This window comes from Magnolia sinica, chromosome 13 (assembly GCF_029962835.1).
Source record: "Magnolia sinica isolate HGM2019 chromosome 13, MsV1, whole genome shotgun sequence".
Lineage (NCBI taxonomy): Eukaryota > Viridiplantae > Streptophyta > Magnoliopsida > Magnoliales > Magnoliaceae > Magnolia > Magnolia sinica.
Window position 1 is genome coordinate 14,841,122 of NC_080585.1, and position 22,059 is coordinate 14,863,180.

Consider the following 22,059-nt stretch of genomic DNA (forward strand, 5'->3'; position numbering starts at 1 on the left):
GCCAACCTTAATTGGAGCATCTCTTTATTAGAACTTGTAATTAACATAGCATTATTTTAAACTACAGTGGTGAAACAATCATTTCACCCCTGAAGCAGCCAAGGGCTCCTAATTGACGACAGGGCAAAACAGTCATTTCAACCCTCAAGTGGCCAAGGGCTCCTAACTGGGGGCAGTAACTTAGAATAATTCGCCTGGCAGTAAACAAAGTATACTTCATATTACTATCCCACCTGATAAACAAACAACTAATTTTCAGGCTGAAGGACTAAAGCAGTCAGGCCCACCAGATGAATGACCTGGATCTCACACATGATACCACATTTGCATGTGCAGGGAGAGCAGTTCTTGTCCTCACAAGGGCAGGAATTAAAGAATCGAGCCTAATTCAGCTATTGGTATTAAAGCTGGCAGTTCAATAAACGAAAAGAATATGGCAGCATCAGAAAAGCAATACTAGGAAAAGAAGAAGACGAGGTTGTTGCGTATCAAGGAATTACGCTGCTGCGGAATCTTCTTGATGGAATAAGCCTTTTACCCTCATCAAGAAAGTGATCTTGGGAATAAAATCACTCAAGGGGCATTAATTGGATCATCCAAAAGTTAACTCTAAGGTTGCTTTCCGACTGACCTTTTCACGGCATCGATTCTGCTCATCTCCGCAAGAATCCCATCGCTTGGTAGACATTATTGAGAGTAGCATCTGCTATTTCAGCAGCTTTTGTAGCTCCCTCTAACAGTACTTTATCCAAGTAAGGTGCATCAGATGTGATTTCCTCGTAGCGCACCTGAAAAAGGAAAAAAGTAGTGATGGGAACCAGTGATAATTGAGGAATGCTCTCCACTTGCACGAGTGTATCACTGCTGTCAGGAAACCCAGACCCCCCACTTGCACCTGTGTGGTGTGTGAATGCATGATACGGGCCATTCATCACATGCGTCCCACATTGTGAGAAGATCAGCTGATGTGCTCATGATGAATGTGCACCACTGGTTGTTTCTGTCCATTATTTGCTCAACATGTGGGTTCATCCGATCAACAACCTAGATCTTGCACATTTGCCACATTGGCACATATGGGAATGCATGTGGTATCCAGGTTTGGCAGCAGTAGATGAATGTCTGCAAGTAGAATTGCTTGTGATAACTAAATATCGAAAAGACAAAAAAAATGTATGATTTTGGTGAAGCTGGTGAAAGTGATCTTGCATGCTTAGCCATAGGGGTGTTAGAAGTTTTACACATAATCTGGTTATTGATCATGGCGTGCCATAACAGCTGTGACAGGGCCTTATAGGCCATTACATAAAGGTAACAGTAGAAACCGTTACACATTAGGTGGGGGTAGCAGCCGTAATGAAAAAAATGACCCATAACCCCCTGTAAAGGTCATGACAGCCCTGTAACCATATACAGGCTTTTCGAGGGGGAGAGTTAAAGAGAGAGAGTATAACAACCATTGTTACCATTACGGAATACCTCGTTATTGATAGAAGGCATTTTTGTATCATTTAAAAATATGTTCATATGGCAGCCAAGGAATTTGCCGAGAGAACCAGCAATAACCAGCTAATATGCCAAGAATCCATTTCAAATGCATCATAATTAGCGATAGAAACCTGGATGGGATGGAGATGGTTAATCAAAGCGTCCGTGAGATTGATTTTAAATGTGCCCCAGTTCATATCTTTGCATTCTTGTGTGACTTCCTGTAGAAAAAATAAATAAATAAATAAATAATAAAAAGATGATGAAGAAGTAGAAGTTGATAAGCTGAATAATGATGATGCATGCCAATCATGTTGAGGCTAGCTGAAGGATAGATTTGTATTTTATGTATGTTCATGTGTATGAATGAGTGTATACTAAGGGGGCCTTTGGATTGTAAGTTACTTTAGATAAGCTACTTATGCCACAAGTAGCTTATCTTGGTTTCTACTTATTTAGTAGTTAGTATGTTTGGTAAACAACATACTTGACATGTTTGGTAAACCACATACTTATCAGCCAATAAGTAGAAAAGTATGTTTGGTTTCCAACATCATTAGTACTTATCCCTTAAGTCCGTTTGGTCCCCATCAACCACCATCCATCATGTGGGGCCAACCTTTGTTGTGGACCATTCATTGTGTGGGCCCCGCCTTTGATGTGGGTCGTCCATCATGTGGGGCCCATCTTGGACGTGGGCCATTCATCATTAGGGACAACCTTTAATGTGCACCGTCCATTACGTAGGATCCACCTTCAATATCCACCATCCATCATGTAGGGCCCACCTTCAATATCCACCATCCATCATGTGGGACCTACCTTTGATGTGGATCATCCATCATGTGCACCCCACCTCCGACGTGGGTCCATCCATCATGTGTGACCCACTTTGGATATGGGCCACTCATCATTAGGGCCCACCTTGATGTGGATCATCCATCATGTGGGGCCCACTATTATTAATCGCACATCATGTGTAGCCCACCTCTGATGTGGATTGTCCTTCATGTGAACCATGCATTCAATGTGAGTTGCCCATCATGTAGGGCCTGCCTTGGATGTTGATCATTCATCATTACAGGCCAACCTTTAATGTGGACCGTCCATCATGTGGGGGCACCTCGATGTGGGCCATCCATCATGTGGGGCCCAGCTTCAATGTCCATTGCCCATCATGTGAGCTCACCTTCGATGTGGACCGTCAATCGTGTGGGCCCCACCTTTGAAGTGGGTCATCCATCATACCCGCCCATTTCGGATGTGTGCTATTTATCACTAGGGGTCGACCTTTGTTGCGGGTCATCCATTATGTGGGCCCACGTTAATATGGGTGATCCATCATGTGGGGCCCACCTTTGATGTGGATCATCCATCGCGTGGGCCCCACCTTCAATGTGGACAGTCCATCATGCGGGGCCTCCTTTGAAGTAGAAAGTGAAAAGTTAAAAGGCTAATTTAAAAATAAAAAAATAAAAATAAAATAAAATAAAAAAATTATGGGGATAAGTAGCTTTAAGCACATAAGTTACTTTTGTAATCATGTTTACCAAACTAACTTAAGTGCAAAAAGCAACTTTTTTACACACACACACACACACACACCACATGGGCACTTAATCTCATGATCTCAGTGTTGAAATAGAGGTTGTCTACCACTGAGCCATGGAACCAGACACAAGTGCAAAAAACAACTTAATGACTTGAGTTAAAAAGTAACTTATTTGGTGGTATCCAAACAGGCCCTAAATGATCAAGGCATCAAACCAAGTAAACATCATTAAGAACCTATACATCATTAAATTAAAAGCTTGCAAAAGTTCTCCCTTCCTCTCTCAGGAAGAATGTAGGGAAGATTGACAAGGATAGGACTAAGACTAAGGTCATCCCAGGCATCCTCTTAGTCTCAGTAAGAGGAAATGATGGAGAGAGGATTGAGATGATTTGGTCATGTGCAATGTAGACCAGTTGATTAGGGTGAAAGGGCTTGAAAAGACGACAGGACGAAGACCTAAGGGGAGTTGAATCGATGTTGGTCAGAAGGGATATGAAAGCCTGTTCGAGGATAGGGTGATGCAGGACATGAAATTAAATATGACATGAAGGATTTCAAGCTTTAGATCATACCAATTTTAAACAATCACAAAATTCCACATCCTACATACAATCAGACATTCAACAAGTGGAATCCACAGGGGTCCAAGCCTACACACGTTTAGGGCTGGAAAATAAAATTATAAACCAAGTAATGCCCAAATGAGTGTAAGATTCATCCACTCTTGCAAAGGATTGTTCCCAAATTCAAGAGATTCACCATGTTTCAATTCGGAGAAAGTCTAGAGTTTACAAAAGTTGAAAAACTTGGAATTTAGGATTATCTAGGGTTAGGGTTAGGGATTTAAGGCAAGAGAGGAGTGAAATAGGGGAGAGAGAATAACCTGAGACAGTCCACACGTGTGGACAGCAACCCAGCCTAGACGCACGTGCGTGAGTTCCTGTCCGCACGTGTGTGGGGGCCACGAAACTGGAAACGGGCAGCTAGGGGTTGGTTAGCCAGGGGAGGTCCACCCTCACGTCAATCCGCGGTCCGATGTGTGCGTGGTACTCTACCGAAGTTTCGGCCCCCTGGTGGGACAGAATTTGAAAATCTGCTGTAAAGGAGAATTTGGGTGCAAAGAAAAGAGAAACCTAAATATAAGAAGGCTGTGGGAAATGATGGATGTGGGGTGTAGGAGGCGGGGACAATTTGGGATGGTTGCGGCTTCGTACCACGGTAGTTAGCCATTCAAGGAAGAGAGGGTTTCGCACCCAATTAGCTTCTTCAACTCCAAGGAATAGAGAAGAAGAAAAGCAGAATTTTATTCATGAACTTCAACGACAAAAAACCTACATGGGGTTGCCTATTTATAAGAAAACTCTAAACCCCAAAAGCCTCGCCATGTGCGCACACTATTACTTAGAGAAGAAGTAACAAAAATAACAACTAATCAACGCAATCAAAACCATTCATGATATTTCTAATAACGATAATAACTAAAACTCAAAATCCTAGATCATCTAGGGTAGTGGGCCACGATCATGAGATCCAATGGTGGAATCCCTATGATGATTGGGTCCACTCCAATGCTCCATAGCACAGCCCCCTAACTAAGAGGTCCTCCATAGATGTCGTCGTCGTCGATTCAGACCGATAGCGGGGCCTTCCTCCTCCTTGAGTACGTGCGTAAGGTGGGGGCATGCACGTGAGATTGATGTCCCCATCATAGGGACTCAAAATTGATTGGTGAAACAGGATATACAGCTGTAGACACCCCACCTCATATGAGATCCCAACCATTCAGGCAGAGAGCCCATTGATCAAGCGAAAGCATCAGTTGAAGGAATCGCGTTGAATCACTACCTTTGGTCCTTGAAAGACTGTCGCGTTTCGATCTGTATTACCTAAACCAACTGAAGTTTAGCCTCAAAACCCCCACTTAAATCCCCTCCAAGACATTGCATTTGAGACTGGAGAAGTGTGACACCCAGCCCAGCTTTTGGCCTGGGGCCCCACACCCCTCTTTTTTTTACAGGTTTCCTTTTTCCAGTCAGCAGGAGAACATGTTTTTTATTTTTTATTTTTATTTTTTCTTGGGAACTATTTGGAAAAGAACCCAAACCATGCATTTGAAGATACATGAAGAAAATAAACCTCCTTATTTGATGTTATAGAACATTATGTTAGAGAAAGCATGTTAATGCATATAGAAGAGCACGATGCAGCATAATGGAACAATAAGAGGGATGTTGAAGCAAGTGTAGTCATTCCTGCATCAACAGGTACAGGCAGTGGAACTGCAACATGTGAACATTCATGGTGACCCATAGTAATTATAGGTCCTATTGAAAGGTCACAACATCAGCATATCATGAGACAAGGAAACATCGAATATGGAAGTTGATTCGCAAGTCACAGAAACAGATCTTATAGTTCCTAGTTCATGAATAATTTTAAGGTTAATGCATAAGTAAATTGAATCACGGACAGTAAGTTTAATCGAGAGGAAATGACAAATTTGACAAGTTATCCTAGTATTCATAATGACAACAAAAATTGATAAGGTTTCTTAGTATTTCCTAGTATTCATACTGACGACAGTCCTCAAATAGCAGTTGCATTCACTTCAAGTCCAACCCAAAAGTAGCTCACAATCCGTCAGTATGAACAATGCAGAATCACTATCTGGTCGTGTTCATTTTATCAGACAAAGAATTGTAATTCAATTCAATAGCGCATCCAACCGCACCCTAATTTTTATAAGATAATTACACATGAATAACCTTAGAAAGGAAGTAAAAAATAATAATAACAATAACAATAATAATAATAATAATAATAATAATAAAGAATAGCTACAAATAACTTGCATATGAAAAGTGAAGGTAAGATTGCACAAAGCATGAGTTCCATTTTACTGTAACAGGTGACCACAACATAAATTCCAATACCTCTTTCGTCTTTCCTGTAACTAGCTGATAAATTGAAAGAAGGTTGTTACTTTCAGGTCTATCAGGATTGTCAAATTCCAACCTAGACAACAAAGATACAAGAAAAAAAATAAATCAAGCTTGGAAATAAAAACAGATCCCTGAAGTAAATGATAGGTGCCCATGAAAATTACATACAAAGGGAATCCTATATTACAGTTAGCCTTCAGTAGGTCAGTAGGAACAGGAAAAGAAATGTATATAGCTTTTAGTGAAACCCTCAATGAGTAACAAAGGCAGCACACTGTAAGTATTAAAAATAATCTAATCTGCAGTCAACCTTCAGGAGTTTAGCAGAAATAGAGACTTGTCACTGTCCGGTGCTAAGTTTCGCCAATACTGAAGTTTCAGTATTGGATGCACCTGATTGTACACAATGAAATGCAACTCTAAAGTTGCATGTACCTTTAGGCCATCTGGAAGATGGCATGCATTCAATAAAGAAAATTTGCAGTTATTCATTAGCATGCAACTCCTCCATTACATCAGGTTTTCAACTGAATAAAATTTCATAATTTCTTGTAGAATTGCACAATGGCTTCACATATCTTACTCTTATCCGAAGTCGCCGACCCATCCACTATCAAACTAGAAACATTGTTGGCACGAGCTTGAGCGCTAGCAATACTATGAAAAAATCTCTTGTTCTAATCACCTTCTTTAAGCCATACCGCTCTCAATCTTTGGCGCCATTTAATTTCCTCTTCCTTGGAGCAGTTAGCATATAACACATAAAGAGCATCCCTTTTTGCTTTATCCTCCACTGACAAGCTCCTCCTTTCTTCTAAGAGGTCCAACTTATGAATTTCTTCCACCATTCTGTCAAATACCTCTTCTCGAGCTCCAAGCACCTCTTTCTTCCACAAATTAATTTTATCCTTCAATAATTTCAACTTTCTGCTCAATCTAAATCCAGCATATCCAACTACCGAGAAAGATGACCGCCATTCGACAACCAAATGCATGAAGCCATCTATTTCCAACCAGGATGCTTCATATCTAAAAGGCCTTGTGATGAGGACATCACGTCATGTACACCCTTACATACGTATCAGAGGAGGCAGGCCGCACCGATTTTCCTGTGGCTAGGTGAGTACCCGTGATCATGCCGAAGACCCCATGTGCATGTGCGAGCATCTGGAAAACCCGACACTAGGAAGATGCACATGGGCTGCTTTATGGAGTGAATCAGACCATTGGATCGGAGGGACGCGACAATCGAGCCATTGGATTGTATGGATTACATGATCGGGTCATTGATCGTTGATCGTCCACATCAGTTTTAGACTTTATCACCTTTTAGGATTTAGTTTTTTATTATTTTATATTTGGACACATTATGAGTGTTTTGGTTTATTTTATTTAGACTAGGGCTATTTTCGTTAAGACTCACAAGACAAGGATTATTGTAATTTTTGAAACTTTTTGAATCTATAAAAAAAAAAAGGGATTGAATTTTGTGATATATATACACACACACACACACACACGTGTGATTTGAAGATACATCTATGCGATTTGAAAGGAAGATTGGTGTGAGGCTAATTTTCATCAACGAAAGTGTGAGGTCCCCATATATCCCCACACTATCTTATCTTTTCTCCCCCATCCAGGTATTTTCTTCAGGTTCTTCATCTCTTTATACCAGATCTTCATCTTCTCCCAAACCTTACTTTCCCATACACATCTACAATCTAAACCCTAACCGACCTAAACCCATCCTCCCACACCACACATGTGACCGTACGACCACACGTGTGAATCCTACAATATCAAAACCCCTTTCTTCCATCCCCAAAACCCCAACCCTAAACCTAAAATTCTTAATTTTCCTACTTTCCCAAATTACCCAAACCCTAATTTTCACCCTAGGTTGTATCAAGTTTCCTATTTTGAAATACACTATACCCTATGCTAATTGGATGTCCCTACATCCATTAGATCCTAGTTTCTTTTTATTTAATAATCTTGTGTTACAATGTTGGTAGCTTAGGTTAGGATGGTGCATGATTTTCTTTTGATTTTCATGATATTTGTAATTATTATAGCGATGTTTGTGTTTTTTGTTAAATATCTTAATTCGACTATTTGATCTCACATGTTACTTAGTTCATGCATCAGTCTTGCATCACCTTGGACCACAATTTTTTGGAACAACCTGTAAGACAATGGGGTGATGATCCAACACCGTCCTAGGAAGACCACACTTAGTAACCAACGGGAACTTTTCAATCCAATCAGCAAACACCAGAAATCTGTCCAAACAAGAAAGAGTTGCATTTTCACACCCACTTGACCAAGTGAATTTCACTCCCCCTAGTGGTAAATCCACAATATTGTGTCGGGCCATGCAATCAGAAAAACTCCTCATACTCCTAGTCACATGACCACCCTTAGATTTTTCATGGGAGAATCGTACAAGTATTAAAATCCCTTCCAACACACCATGCAGCCACCCATAATTGTTTAACACTATCAAGCTCACTCCACAGTTGATCACATAGCCTGTAGCTACAAGGAGTATAAATCCACTTCAGCCTGTAAGAAATATGGCAGAAAACAACAGACACCGAGTAAGATCTGACAACAAAAATCAACCTTTCTCCATATCTCAATGTTCCAAGCAACTAAAATCGCCCCCTGCCAAACCAGACACATCAACTAAAATCCCATCATATTAATGGTGGAAATGCACATGGTAGTTTAGCCACAAGATAAAATAGCATCATAAGCCATTTGGAGCACCAAGCAACTAGAGACTCTTCAGACAAAAGAACACAACAATTCTGATAGCTTCTGTGATGAAATCATGTAAAACCATATTGGTTAGCAAATATAGTCTAGTCATGCTCCTTGTAAACTAAGAAAATCACCCTAAATCTATTTCCTTTGACACATCCTAGTTCTAGCTTCATACACCTCCCTGGAAATAAGGCAACATCATAAATCAAGGTATTATGTGACACTATCAGCCAGCGTATCAGCCAGCTTGCTAGTCTATGCAGTACAGCTCTAAAAATGGCCAATATATTTCTTTCTTGGGAAAAATCTCAAAACTTGTTGGTAAAATTCTAAAAAAAAATTAAAAATTAAAAATTAAAAAAATTAAAAAAAAATTAAAAAAAAAAAAGAAGAAGTGAGGATCCCAAATGTGTATATTCTTTTTTGGTTTTGGACATGTATTTGATGCTGTAACAGGCTATTCTATGGTAAGAATGTCGTCTACTGCACAATGTCAGCTTGACTTGCTATAATTCAACCACGTAGGCCTTAATCAAACACAAATCAAGTATGATTCGATGGACTAGGGCCCTTAACATATAAATACAAGAAGATGGAAAATTTCCTTTCTTTTAAGTGAAGGTTTACCCCTTCTATAGATATTTTCCAAAATGGTCCACTCTACTTCGGTTCTTCAAATGCCACTCAAATTTTGTGTTTTGACCTTCAAAATAGGCCTAGATCTAGGTTAAAATTAGTTTTTAAGCCTCCTTCATGATTGAAATGAAGAAAGAAGTGGAAAAACTGGAGAAATTTTGAAAATAAAATTTTGAAGATAAAATTTTTCAAAATTTGCTCTTTACGGCAATTTGGCCTCACAATAGTGCCAATACGGGGTGCATCGGCCAATAAGTGCTAGTATGGCCCATTTATTCATAATGGACCGATTCGCCCTCATATCACATACAGGGTTGGCCATTTCCATTACGATATGGCCAATGTATAACACTTTTTGAAAACCATGTGATCAATATAAATTAATAAAAAGTGACCTTTGAGTAAAACAAGCTATTGACCAGACATTTGAGCAATGAAAATTGACAGCCAGTAGACAACTAGCAGGAAAGTATGTATGCATATAATACCATTCAAAGAATTAAAGAGAGAGAGAGAGAGAGAGAGAGAGAGAATTGATATAGTAAACATCAATAACAACTCTGCACACAAGTATGGGGTTGTCAAATGGACCAGGCCTGGGGTTGTCTTCAGCCTGGATTTTGAATGGTTCGGCCATGCTTTGAGTTGTCTTCAGCCTGGATTTTGAACTGGTTGGGCCAGGCCTGACATGTCCCTGCATCAACTGTAGTGATGGCCTATTCAATTTTTGAGTTTACTTGGCATGGGCCCAGCCCATTGACTGCCATACTCACATTACCGGTGCCGCTACGCACCCACACCCATGCGTGCACAAAAATACAGAGAAAGGGGGTAGAGTTACAAACCCAGGAAATGAATCCGTTTTACATCGTTTTATCTTGTTGGCAATTACCTACAGAACCAACATGCAACATTAAGGATGTAGAAGATAGAAAACCAAACAAGAGATAATGGAGAATAACAAAGCTAAAAAAGAAGTTCTTGGAGTTACGATTATTATTCAACATGAGATATTTTTAAACATGAGACGCAGATTCACATGACTCAACATTTACATCTCAATTCTACAATAAACTAAGTTGTATTGTATACACATCAGCATTCAGCAAATGTAATTAACATTCACCAAAATAAATAGACAAGTACACATTAACCTTCATAAAGAGGAGTACAACATGTATCAGCATTAATTCTAGAAACCAAAAAAAAAAAACCACTTCATTTTTTTTATTTTTTTGAATAGCCACGTTGTGAATGTTAATGTCAATACTTCCCAACCCCATTTTATCAAAAGGTATGAAGAGAAATTTGATTCAGTGGTGATGGTCCAAGTCATTAATTTAAGAATAGGCATTGTAAACATTCTCGCAAACCACAGCAAAAGGCACCAAGTGGGCCTCATTTTCATTGATGCTAAGACACCTGTAAGATCTTGCTTCCTACCTCTTATCTTTACTTTGTTTATTTTTACTCATATTTGCCTTTTCTACTAGATGGGTGTTCATGTTACTGATCTCTAAATAAACAATGTAGCTTAGTCATTTAAAGAATGATATTGCCAAGCTGTTCACAATAACCAGTAACTTTAGCAGGAAACTGAGCACACTTCACAAGGACAACCCTCTAAGAAAAGGGGCCACTGGGGACTTTTATTCATTGAGAAATATATGCACCACCATTAGCGCTATCTTGTTTCTAATAAACAAATCCTTTACTTATTAAAAAAAAAAAATTTAATTAAATAATAAGAAAATAAAATAAGCGGAAGATGAATTTCCTAAATATATTCAGACTTCAGAGACTGTAGCAAAGCAGGTTGGCACATTGCGATGCATATAGCCTTCCACCAATCAGCATGCTCTGTGTTTGCTGTCGCATTTGCTATCATTTCACATATCACATAGAAAATAATGGGTCCACTAAGTACTGTTTAAGATAAACATATAACTCAATACATTGATGGATGCAAAATTAGGAAAAGATAGCAAACCCACATCTTTGGCATCAAGAAGATTGATTCGGGACAGATCAGAAGGTGCAGATTTGGACATCTGGCAAGCAAGCAAAAGAAATGAAGTCAATACTCAATATAAGCTGAATAACAGCATTTGTTGGATAATAAATGGAATCCTCCCTTTTCTTTGCCATACAAACATCTCGAACTGTCACATCAATAGAAAATCTCTTCCATTTCCATTAATTTCCATGGAATTGGTGATATCCAAGCATGCCCTAATGAATTCCAACCAGACCCCTCTCCAAAAAAATGAATTCCACTAAGCATTGCTTTTTCAGATCCGAATTAGTCTTTCCTCAAATTAAGATCCAACCAAACCATGGTACATAATGATAGTTTTTCAGAAAAAAATTATCTTCAAATAAAGCCACCTACAGTGAGGGTATAGTTCAATTTGTCTGAGAAATCTAGACGACCTAAAGGTGTATCAGACTGTTAGGAACCATTTGAAGCAGAAAGAGATCCATTATATCATATGAAAAAAAAAAAAAAAAAAAATTCAAGATGTATACAAATGCTTCCTCCCTTTGATAATTTTCCAAAGGAAAAAATGAGAATAATACCTTGGAAAGACCATCTGTAAGAGACATCACACGAGCTCCAGATGGAGGAATGAGGGCTTCAGGAACCTACTACAGCAAATTGTTAACAGTAACAACGGAACAAATTTTACCATGATGCTTCCAATGAAGAATTTCAACCACGCATCAAAGAGAGGGAATCCACCTTAAAAAGTGCACCACCCCGTCTGTGATCAGAAACATGGAGGCAATTAAATCCATGATGCAGGGAAAGAGATTACAAAATTGAACCTTCATAAATAGATGTCTAAAACTACAGTTGTGATAGCTTAGAATCTTACCCTCCCATTTTCTTCCACTTCTTTCCTCCAAATAAATAATTTACCCTCTCGGCCAACTCTCGGGTCAACTCTAGATGTTGTGTCTGATCCTCACCAACTGGGACCAAGTCAGTCTGTAGATTCATGCTGCAACTTGTAAGGATAACGTTTCTCCATGATGATTTTTAGTAAATAATATAGTCAAAAGGCACACATTGGATATTTGTGAAGTTATAAAATGAAGATGTCCGAAGTAGTGGGCTTAGAAGCCAAATTTTAAGCAATCATGATGAGTTATAGCATACATGTGAGCGTGAGCGTGCGCATACATATACATATTTTAAGCAATCATGAGGAGTTCTAGGATACATGTGCGTGTGCACATACATATACATATACTGTGCGTGTGTGTGTGTGCACGCATGCAAATACATACATATATCTGAGTGCATGTGCATGTGTGTTTATATAACAATGAATTTTTGCATTGCAGAATTCTATGCATTCCCTTAAATTTATTGCAGCATGAATATAAGGATCAATTACCTGATATAAAAGAATATCAGAGGCCATAAGAACAGGATAAGTCAGAAGGGCAACTCCAACATTTTCATCTCCCTATAAAACAAAAATGTAATAATGACAAGTTTAATCTGTATGGATCTAGTGAATTTCAGCAGAGTTCAGAAATTTAAGAACAGCTCCAATAATGCTGGACATAATTTGGAAAACATATACAAATTTGAGGAGAAAGAAATAAGAATACAATTTTAAAGGTATAGGTACTGGCATTGGGTATGACAGGAATAGAAGTATTGAGACATGGCAACCTCTAAAAAAGTAGGTACATCGGTACCTCTAAGTTTACATATTTATTTTCTTAAGTAATCTATTAAACAGAACTTAAATGTAGTAAATTATGGTTGTATATATGTTGTTTATGGGTGTGTGTTGCTTACGTGTGTACTCTCAAGTACCATTCCTTTTTTCTATTAGGGCTTCATTATCTCTACTATATACAATGCCGACATTTTTTCCCTCGCAATTACTCTTCAGATAAATTTTTCATAAAAACGTAGCTGCTTGGCAGGGAACGATTGAGATTTTACCACACAAGGGATGGCATAGATTGCACCCACTTCTTTTAATGCATTAGCCCACACCAACCTCTCCATGTGTAGCCCGCACCCGTACAAAGCATCTAAGTAAGGAGACACCCCCCCCCCCCCCCCCCTCTCTCTCGCCCCCACCTTACCTTCCACCCCTATCTCCTTTTCTCTCTACTCCAAAGTCTCTCTCTATCCCCTCCTTGATCCACATGGTTCACCATTTTCCTCTTTCCATACCTTCTCTTTTATCATGTAAACCCCATTAACCTTCAACAAGAATATATATATATATATATATCATGGGTTAGGGAGTTAAGTGTATGCTTAGCAGCTAAATCAGTATGCAAAGCTTAAAATTCAACATTATTAAGATACTAATTATTAATAAATAATGACATAACTGATACATTGGGAATTATTTTTAAGGTTTTGGATTGAATATGATGGGGAAATATTTCCTAGGAAGGACCCATTCTTGATTCTTGCCAAACAAAGGTAGGACATGCATTTCGAACTCTGAAGCGTCCAAGTAACATGCACAATTATAAGAAGCATCAGATAATTGCAAAGAAACCAAAAAACTAGAAATGTTAGAAACATTAAAAAGAAAAATGAAATTACTAGATGGGCAGCTAGTTTGGTTGGACTTTACAACAAATAGTTGTACATGTAACAAATAAAAAAGTACTATATAATGCATTAAGTATTTAACCTAGGTATTAAATTGCAATCTAGCTTAATAAAATGTAATATATAATGCATCAGGTCCATCAAGTCCCAAGAATATCTCATCAATAAATAACCATCAACAATAGAGTAATACAAGAAAGAGCTTATAAGTGCCAAGTTCCAACAATCAACTATCAAGTTATCCATCAAACAATCAACAATCAAGTTATTAATGGTTGACGAACTAACTGAGATATCCAAGAATATATCATTTTTTGTGTTTTGACCATATATTCATTAGTGTTCAAACCATTCTTTGACGAGAATGTTGTCTAACGGTTTGACTTGTTGAAGGTCAACTAAATGGGCCCTAATTAAACACAAATCAAGCAGGATTTGGTGAACTAGGGCCCATTACATTGCAATACAACAAAAAGAAGATGAAAATATAAAAAAGAAAGTGAAGGTATACCATTTCCAATTTTTCCCATAATGGTCCACTTCGCTTCGATTTGTCGAATCATATTCAAATCATTTGTTTTGATCCCAAAATAGGTATAGATCTAGCTTAAAATGAGTTTTTAGGCTTCTTCCATGGTTTAAATGAAGAGAGAGAGAGAGAGAGAGAGAGAGAGAGAGAGAGAGAGGAGACGTGAGTTAAATTGAAAAAAATAAATCAAAATTGGGCTTTTATGGGCATGTCACCCCCGTATCGGTGCCGATACGTCCCATATCAGCCGATATAGGCCGATATGGGTCACTTTTTCGTATCAGGCCGATATGATCCCGTATCACGTTTTGTCTCGTGCCGATATGGATACGATACAGCTGTATCGGCCAATACGATACCAATATTCATATCTATAACTGGACAAGCAAAACTCAACCTCAAAACGATAGGTATTGTTGCTTGCACAAAGATAGTCTCAACAATGCATGCAAACAGCGTATTCATTTTAAAGAGCAATATTTCAGTAGATGTTTTTGTGGGTGTATGTGCGTGTGGGCCTATGACTGGGCCCACAGGTACATACACCTGGGTCATGTTATGGGCTTTTATCCTTAATTTTTATATTCTGGGTCTTTGCCCTTAATTTTCAGCATTCTATCTTTGTTTCGTGCTTTTTTATTTGCCCCTTACCTTCCTTTAGTTTTTCCCTTATATAAAGGCATATATGTAATTTTACCTTCTATTATATTATTATAGATAAGAGACCCAGTCCCATATGCTCTCTCTCTCAAATTCTCCCATTCTTCTTAACATGGTATCAGAGACTAAGTGCTCCTAGGGTCTATTCTTCTTCTTCTTCTTCTTCTTCTTCTTCTTCTTCTAGGGTTTTTTTCCCTCTTCTTTTCTCTTTTCTTTTTTTTTTCCTTCACTTTGTTTCTTCTTATTCATTCTTTTTCTATTTTGAGAGTCGTGGGGCCTTTCCTCACTAACCTGTTGTGATTTGTGAGACGAGGGTGGCTTACAGCAGAAAAAAAAAATTAGGGTTTTAAATCATGTGTTACTGAATTTGAAGCCCTGCTGATTTTTCTGATGTCCAATTAAAGATGTTGCTAGAAATTCTTCTTCGATTCTTTTTTTTTAGATCTTTTTCTGAAGGACTTGCTGATTTTTGTTGAATGGTTGAAGGTATTGCTGGACATTCGGATTTGACAGATTTTTTAAGTTGCTTCTCTAGATTTTCAACATCCAGCTTAAGTTCAAGCAGATTTTGGGTCACCTTGGCTAGGGTTTGCTGGATTTTTTCTGTTGTAGCATATTTTTGTGTTGCCTTGGCTAGGGTTTGCTGGAGATTTTTTTTGTTGAAGCAGATTTTTCCTGTTAGTGCATCATCAAATTATTTTCATTTATTGCCTGAAAAAACTTTATTTCTGATATCCCTTCGTTTGCAATAACATGCACGCACACATCTTAAATTTTCATTTGAGAGAATGATCAAACATTTGCCCTGCTCTACAGATTGATAGACTTTGAAATTCAAATTGATAAAAATCATGATAAATGTGAAGCAATAAGAAGAATGGTGAATGAGCTACAACCACAAAATGGAAAAGGATTACAACTAAATAGAAGTAATGGTGATGAAGCTTTCATACAGTGGCAACGCACCGCCTTGCGTGATTTCTCTTTAAATTGGATCATTCTGTTCAATCTACCAATTGGTGCGGTGGAACTAAGTAGCCACATCAGTTCTACATGGGCATGAACATGAGACTGCACAAAGACAGAAGCCTGCAGGTGCAAGTAAAAGTGAAAGCAGCATTCACATTAAGTAGCTTGTGAAACAGTTGCAAGCTATAGGTAGCATAACATAAGTGCTAAAAGTTGTCAAGACCTTGGATGGGTCTATCCCACATGCTAGATAAATAGCAGCCGTATCCCTAGTTGCTTTAGATAGTTGTTTGGCATCATATGGTAGGGTTATCTGTGAATGCCAACATTCACAAAAGAAAAATGAGGAAGCATGCAACAAACACAGAGATGTTAAGCATGGAAAAGAAAACTAAGCAGTAAAACAAGGTGAGTCTTGTAAAAAAAACTGGGAAAAGAAAAGGAATCAGCATCAGTACAAGATATGAGCTGCCACGACACAGTTACTTCAAGTCTACTACAAAGAGACGGCAATCCATCCCAAGTCCACAAGGAAATGCAGGAACCATTGTCAAAGACCAAATAGTTCAAAGTGAAGATATTACACAAGCAAATAAGGGAAAAAGAGTCGAATGTGGGACACTTCATTCTGCTCTGTTACAATGTTTTCATAAAGTACATTCATAACTACTAAAGAAAAATCAGCAGAAAAGCTACCCATGTGTTTCTTGGTTCCACTTCTGTATTTTCGGGAATTTTCTAGAAGATGCTTTAGAAAACAATCACACGACTTTTTAAATCTACCCTGTGGCTAGGACCAACCAACTCAATACCATAATGCCCCCTACTTATCAATTTTACCTAGATTTAGAGAGTAATAGTTAATGTTTGTAGCAGCTTCCATAACTTCACCTAGTGCACATTAAGAAATAGGGAATTCTTTTCTTTTTTGACTAGATTGGAATCTTTCGCAACAAGCCCTTCTTCCTGACAAGGAAAAGAAGAAGAAGCTCTTCCTTCTGTCACAATAATACAGATCAAAACAGAAAAGACAGCTCTAACCTATTGTAAGTTTGTAACCAAATACAATGTTTTCACTATCGACCATTGACAAATAAGTATGCCAAAATTTAATTCAAAATTCACCGAGGGGTTTTGTTGAAGTTAATGAACATATTGGCGATACAATTATACGGCCCACCTGGATAACTGTAATCTAGACCCCTACACTTGTAGGGTCCATCTTATCTATTTTCTCTAGCATTGTTGATGCAGGACAGTTGCATGAACCAAATAACATGCGAGATCAAGTAGCAGAATTAAGACAATTAACAGAGAAAAAAAAAAAAAAACATAAGCATTGCCATCATCATCATGAATCCCATGAAAAGCAAAAGAACATCATGCATAATCTTAGCCTAAGTTACCAACATTGTCACACAAGATCATTAAATAAAAGGAAACTAGGATCTAATGGATGTAGGGGCATCCATTTAGCATAGGGTATAATCTATTTTAAAGTAGAATGTCTAATACAACCTAGGGTGAAATTAGGGTTAAAAGATTTTGAGAAATATAGGAATAAATTGGGTGAGTTGGTTCAGCGGATTTGGGGAAAAGATAAAGAGGATATTGATTTAAGGGTGATGGAAAACCAAAAATGACGCAGGACAGCCCTAATTATGATGCATGCTCATGGAGATAATTAAACAGCGGAAATAAAAGGAATAAATGATCTAAAATTCTAACAATAATCATCATAACTGAGAAAATCATAAAGGAAACATGCAATGGAGCGGGCCATCACTACAACCATGGAGTATGGAATTCAATTACTACTTAGGTTGGATCAGGCGAGGGATGAGACCTCCCGATCTTGCATGGTCACACCCAATCGATCAATGAAGATCACTAGTCCGAAGAACCAAGAAGTTTCTCGGATTAGGGATTTAAGAATTTGGGGATTTAGGGTTTAGATCGGTTCTCAAGATTTTGATCGAAGAGGAATTAGCCAAAACAAAAAAAAATAGAAGAAAGAAAGTTATTACCTTGAGGAAGTTGGAGGGGCACAAGAAGAAATTAGAAGAAGAAGATCAAGGGGAGAGAAGAAGCACCATTAGAGAGAAGAGAGGAAGGAGGCAACCAAAGGGTTTGCTTTTCATTCATCAATAGTTGAAATTCGTGTTTAGGGCTTTACCCCACTTAAATAAGCAAATAAAGACATAAAATTACTAAAATACCCCTAGGATAAGCAAATAAAGATATAAGATTACTAAAAGACCCCTAACTAAGTCAAAAACGTGCAAATAACATAAGTATGGGAAAGTTTGGGCGCTCGGTCTTCTTTCTCTAATCTTCCTTCACATGTGTCTTCCCTAAGTGGGGTCTTCTATATGTCCAATCACATGTGAAAGGTCTTCAGCTCCTCAATAGTCGCCTATCCACAAGGACGGCACTTGTGGTTGGCGCTATCTTCGTTGGTACACCTTGAATGCGCTTGTGTCCGCATTAATTCCCCTCGGATGAGAAAAACTCGACTCCGACGAGTTGAAACTTTTGTAGCGCTCGAGTAGATCTGGATCAATACCCTGCAATGCGTCGCCCGACAGCCACGTAGATTTAGAGATGGTTTGTTCTTCCACTTGACAAGATACCTTTGGAAACCCCCATCGCTCGTGGATACTATCTCGTCATCCAAGATTTCCTCAATTGCTTCTTTATAGGTAATGGGTGGAGGAGGGGTGGAAAGGGTTGGGTAGTAAACTCAGGAAAAGGCCATGAAAGGGACGATGTATCAACAATGGGAGTATGGGCACGGACTAGATCTTCCACATTAAAAGTTGGATTAATGCTCATTTCAGGTGGAAGATCAACCCGATACGCGTTGGACCCAACTTTTTGTAATATCTTGAATGGTCCAGCACTACGCGCTTGTAATTTCTTTGCAGATCCTTGAGAGAATCGCTCTGGCCTTATTCGCACCATTACATAGTCTCCTTCTTGAAATTCTTGCGCTCTACGATGAGAATCAGCTGAAACTTTATAATCATCATTGCTCTTATTTAACCGCTGTCTAATATGTGTATGCAAATCATGAATATGGCGTGCGAATGCATCGGCTGACTCAGAAGACCTTTGGGTAACAGACATAGGTAAGAGATCTATGGGCATTCTAGGTTTATAACCACTTACAATTTCAAAAGGACTCAACCCTGTAGATCTATTAACTGACCCATTATAAGCAAGTTCGAGTTGGTAAAATTAGGTCCCAAGTCTTAACATGTTCACCCACTAGACAACGTAGAAGATTTCCAAGGCTACGGTTTACCACTTCAGTTTGACCATCTGTTTGTGGGTGGTAAGCAGTAGAAAATTGCAAACGAGTTCCCATAATGTGCCACAGTGTCTTCCAAAAATAGCTAGTAAATCGAACATCACGATCAGACACTATGGTTTTAGGTAACCCATGGAGACGCACCACACCATCAAAAAAGATACGAGCAACATGAGACGCATCTGACGTCTTCGAACATGGGAGGAAATGTGCCATTTTAGAAAAACGGTCAACAACGACAAAAACGGAATCGTGCTTTTTTATAGTCTTGGGAAGCCCGAGCACGAAGTCCATACTAATGTCCTGCCACGGAGCATGTGGCACTGGCAATGGCGTGTACAGCCCGGTATTTTGCTTTCTTTGCTTTGCCAGCTGACATGTTCGACACTGCCCTAAAACTTTGGCTACGTCTCGCTTGAGGCTTGGCCAATAGAAACGATCTTCCACGAGGGCAATGGTCTTATCACGACCAAAATGGCCAGCTATCCCTCCTGAATGAAGCTCCCAGATGAGGAATTCACGAAGGGACATATGGGGAATACAAAGTCTGTCTCCCTTGAAAAGAAAGCCATCTTTAAGAACATATTCACCCATAATATGCTGGTCACTAGAGAGCGACGCGTAAGTACCCCCAAAATCAGGACATATGGGGTATTCATCTTTCAATTGCTCAAATCCGACTACCTCTACACTCAAGGAGTTGAGCAACGCCACTCTCCTACTAAGGGCATCCGCTGGTTTGTTTTCAACCCCGGCCTTGTGTTTCAAAACAAACGAATATTCCTGAAGAAACGCTACCCACTTGGCATGCCTTGGGTTGAGTTTCTTCTGAGAATGCAAATATCTCAAAGCCTCATGGTCAGAAAACAAAACGAATTCTTGCGGTAGGAGGTAGTGTCGCCAATGTCTCAGGGATTGCACTACCGCATAAAATTCTTTGTCGTAAGTGGAGTATTTTTGTTTTGCCTCATTCAGTTTTTCACTGAAATAGGCCACTGGGTGTCCTTCTTGACTCAACACTCCACCTATACCGACACCAGACGCATCGCACGCTACTACAAAGACTTTAGAAAAGTCAGGTAGACGCATGACAGGAGCTTCCACCATCTTGACCTTAATTTCTTTAAAAGCCTTGACGGCGGCTTTAGACCACACGAACTCTCCCTTTTTCATGCACTCGGTAATGGGAGCCATGATCGTGCTAAAACCCCTAATGAACCGACGATAAAAAGTTGCTAGGCCGTGAAAACTTCGCACCTCATGAATGATCCTTGGTTATTGCCACTCAACTATGGCCCTGACTTTTTCAGGGTCAGCACGTATCCCTTCAGATGACACTATAAATCCTAAGAACACAACTTGGCTAGACATGAATGCACATTTCTTAAGATTAGCGTACATCTTTTCCTTCCTAAGGACACTACAGACCTTCTTTAAATGTTCAAGGTGTGATTCCTTAGTGGTACTATAAATAAAAATATCGTCAAAATACACCACTAGGAATTTTTCCATGAACGGCCTCAAAGCTTGGGTCATCACCCGCATGAAAGTACTGGGTGCGTTAGTCAAGCCGAAGGGCATGACCAACCACTCATACAACCCATCTTTCGTCTTAAACGCCGTCTTCCACTCATCTCCTGGGCGTATACGAATTTGGTGATATCCACTCTTGAGGTCTATCTTAGAGAATATAGTAGACCTGGCCATCATGTCAAGCATATCATCAAGTCTAGGTATAGGGAACCTATACTTGACAGTAATTTTGTTTATGGCACGGCTGTCCACACACATCCGCCACGTGCCGTCTTTCTTTGGCGTCAACAATGCAGGCACGGCACACGGGCTCATACTCTCTTGGATGAAACCCTTTTGCAGAAGCTCATCAACTTGCTTCTTCAACTCTGCATGCGCTGCAGGGTTCATCCTGTCGTGAGGAAGGTTCGGTAGAGTAGACCCTGGGACAAGATCAATGGCATGCTGTATGTCCCTCATAGGTGGCAACTCATTCGGTAAGTCTTCAGGAAATACATCACTGTATTCCTTCTGGACTGAGGTCACCTCAGAGGGCTTCTCTGTTGGATCCTTTGGTGTAATTTCTCTAGCCACAAGGGCATACACCATAGAATCCTCCTTAGCCTCTTTTTCAAACTCTCTTGCGCTGATTATATGTAAAGACTTAGGTTTGGATTTCCCCATTTCTCTAGGCTCACTTGCTTTCTCATCCTTCTTCTTTCCTAGTGTATTCTCAGGTGGCATGGGATTAAGTTTGATCTTTTTACCATTATACATAAAAGTACACGCATTCGAACGGCCAAAGATCGTGACATCATTATCGAATAGCCACGGTCTACCTAGGATAACATGCCCCACATCCATAGGTAAAACATCACACCACAGGGACTCTTTGTATGACCCAAACTCGATGGGGACTAGACATTGCTGGGTGATAGGTAGGGATGTCTTGTCAACCCAAGAAACTTTATACGGGTCTGGATGAGGTGTGGATTTCAGTTTTAAGCGATCTAAGGTGCTAGTAGAAATCACATTCTGACAACTTCCACTGTCCACTATCACCTTACAATTCTTTTCACCACACTT

General features: G+C 39.2%; 1 protein-coding gene across 2 annotated transcripts in view; it reads right to left on the reverse strand.

Moving 5' to 3' along the window:
• Window positions 1–201: 201 nt before the first annotated feature.
• Window positions 202–22,059, reverse strand: part of LOC131222936 (tryptophan--tRNA ligase, chloroplastic/mitochondrial) — a 34,282-nt gene continuing 12,424 nt past the window's right edge. Inside the window, exons 5-15 of one of the 2 annotated variants that reach the window (XM_058218193.1) lie at window positions 16,372–16,461; window positions 16,146–16,268; window positions 12,798–12,869; window positions 12,273–12,385; window positions 12,137–12,158; window positions 11,974–12,039; window positions 11,388–11,444; window positions 10,239–10,285; window positions 5,977–6,058; window positions 1,620–1,709; window positions 202–788 (exon numbers count right to left, since the gene is read on the reverse strand). In XM_058218193.1, the coding sequence (XP_058074176.1) occupies window positions 654–788; window positions 1,620–1,709; window positions 5,977–6,058; window positions 10,239–10,285; window positions 11,388–11,444; window positions 11,974–12,039; window positions 12,137–12,158; window positions 12,273–12,385; window positions 12,798–12,869; window positions 16,146–16,268; window positions 16,372–16,461 (897 nt within the window). In that variant the 3' untranslated portion in view covers window positions 202–653. The remainder of the gene's footprint in view (window positions 789–1,619; window positions 1,710–5,976; window positions 6,059–10,238; window positions 10,286–11,387; window positions 11,445–11,973; window positions 12,040–12,136; window positions 12,159–12,272; window positions 12,386–12,797; window positions 12,870–16,145; window positions 16,269–16,371; window positions 16,462–22,059) is intronic. The other variant, XM_058218194.1, reaches the window with a different exon arrangement.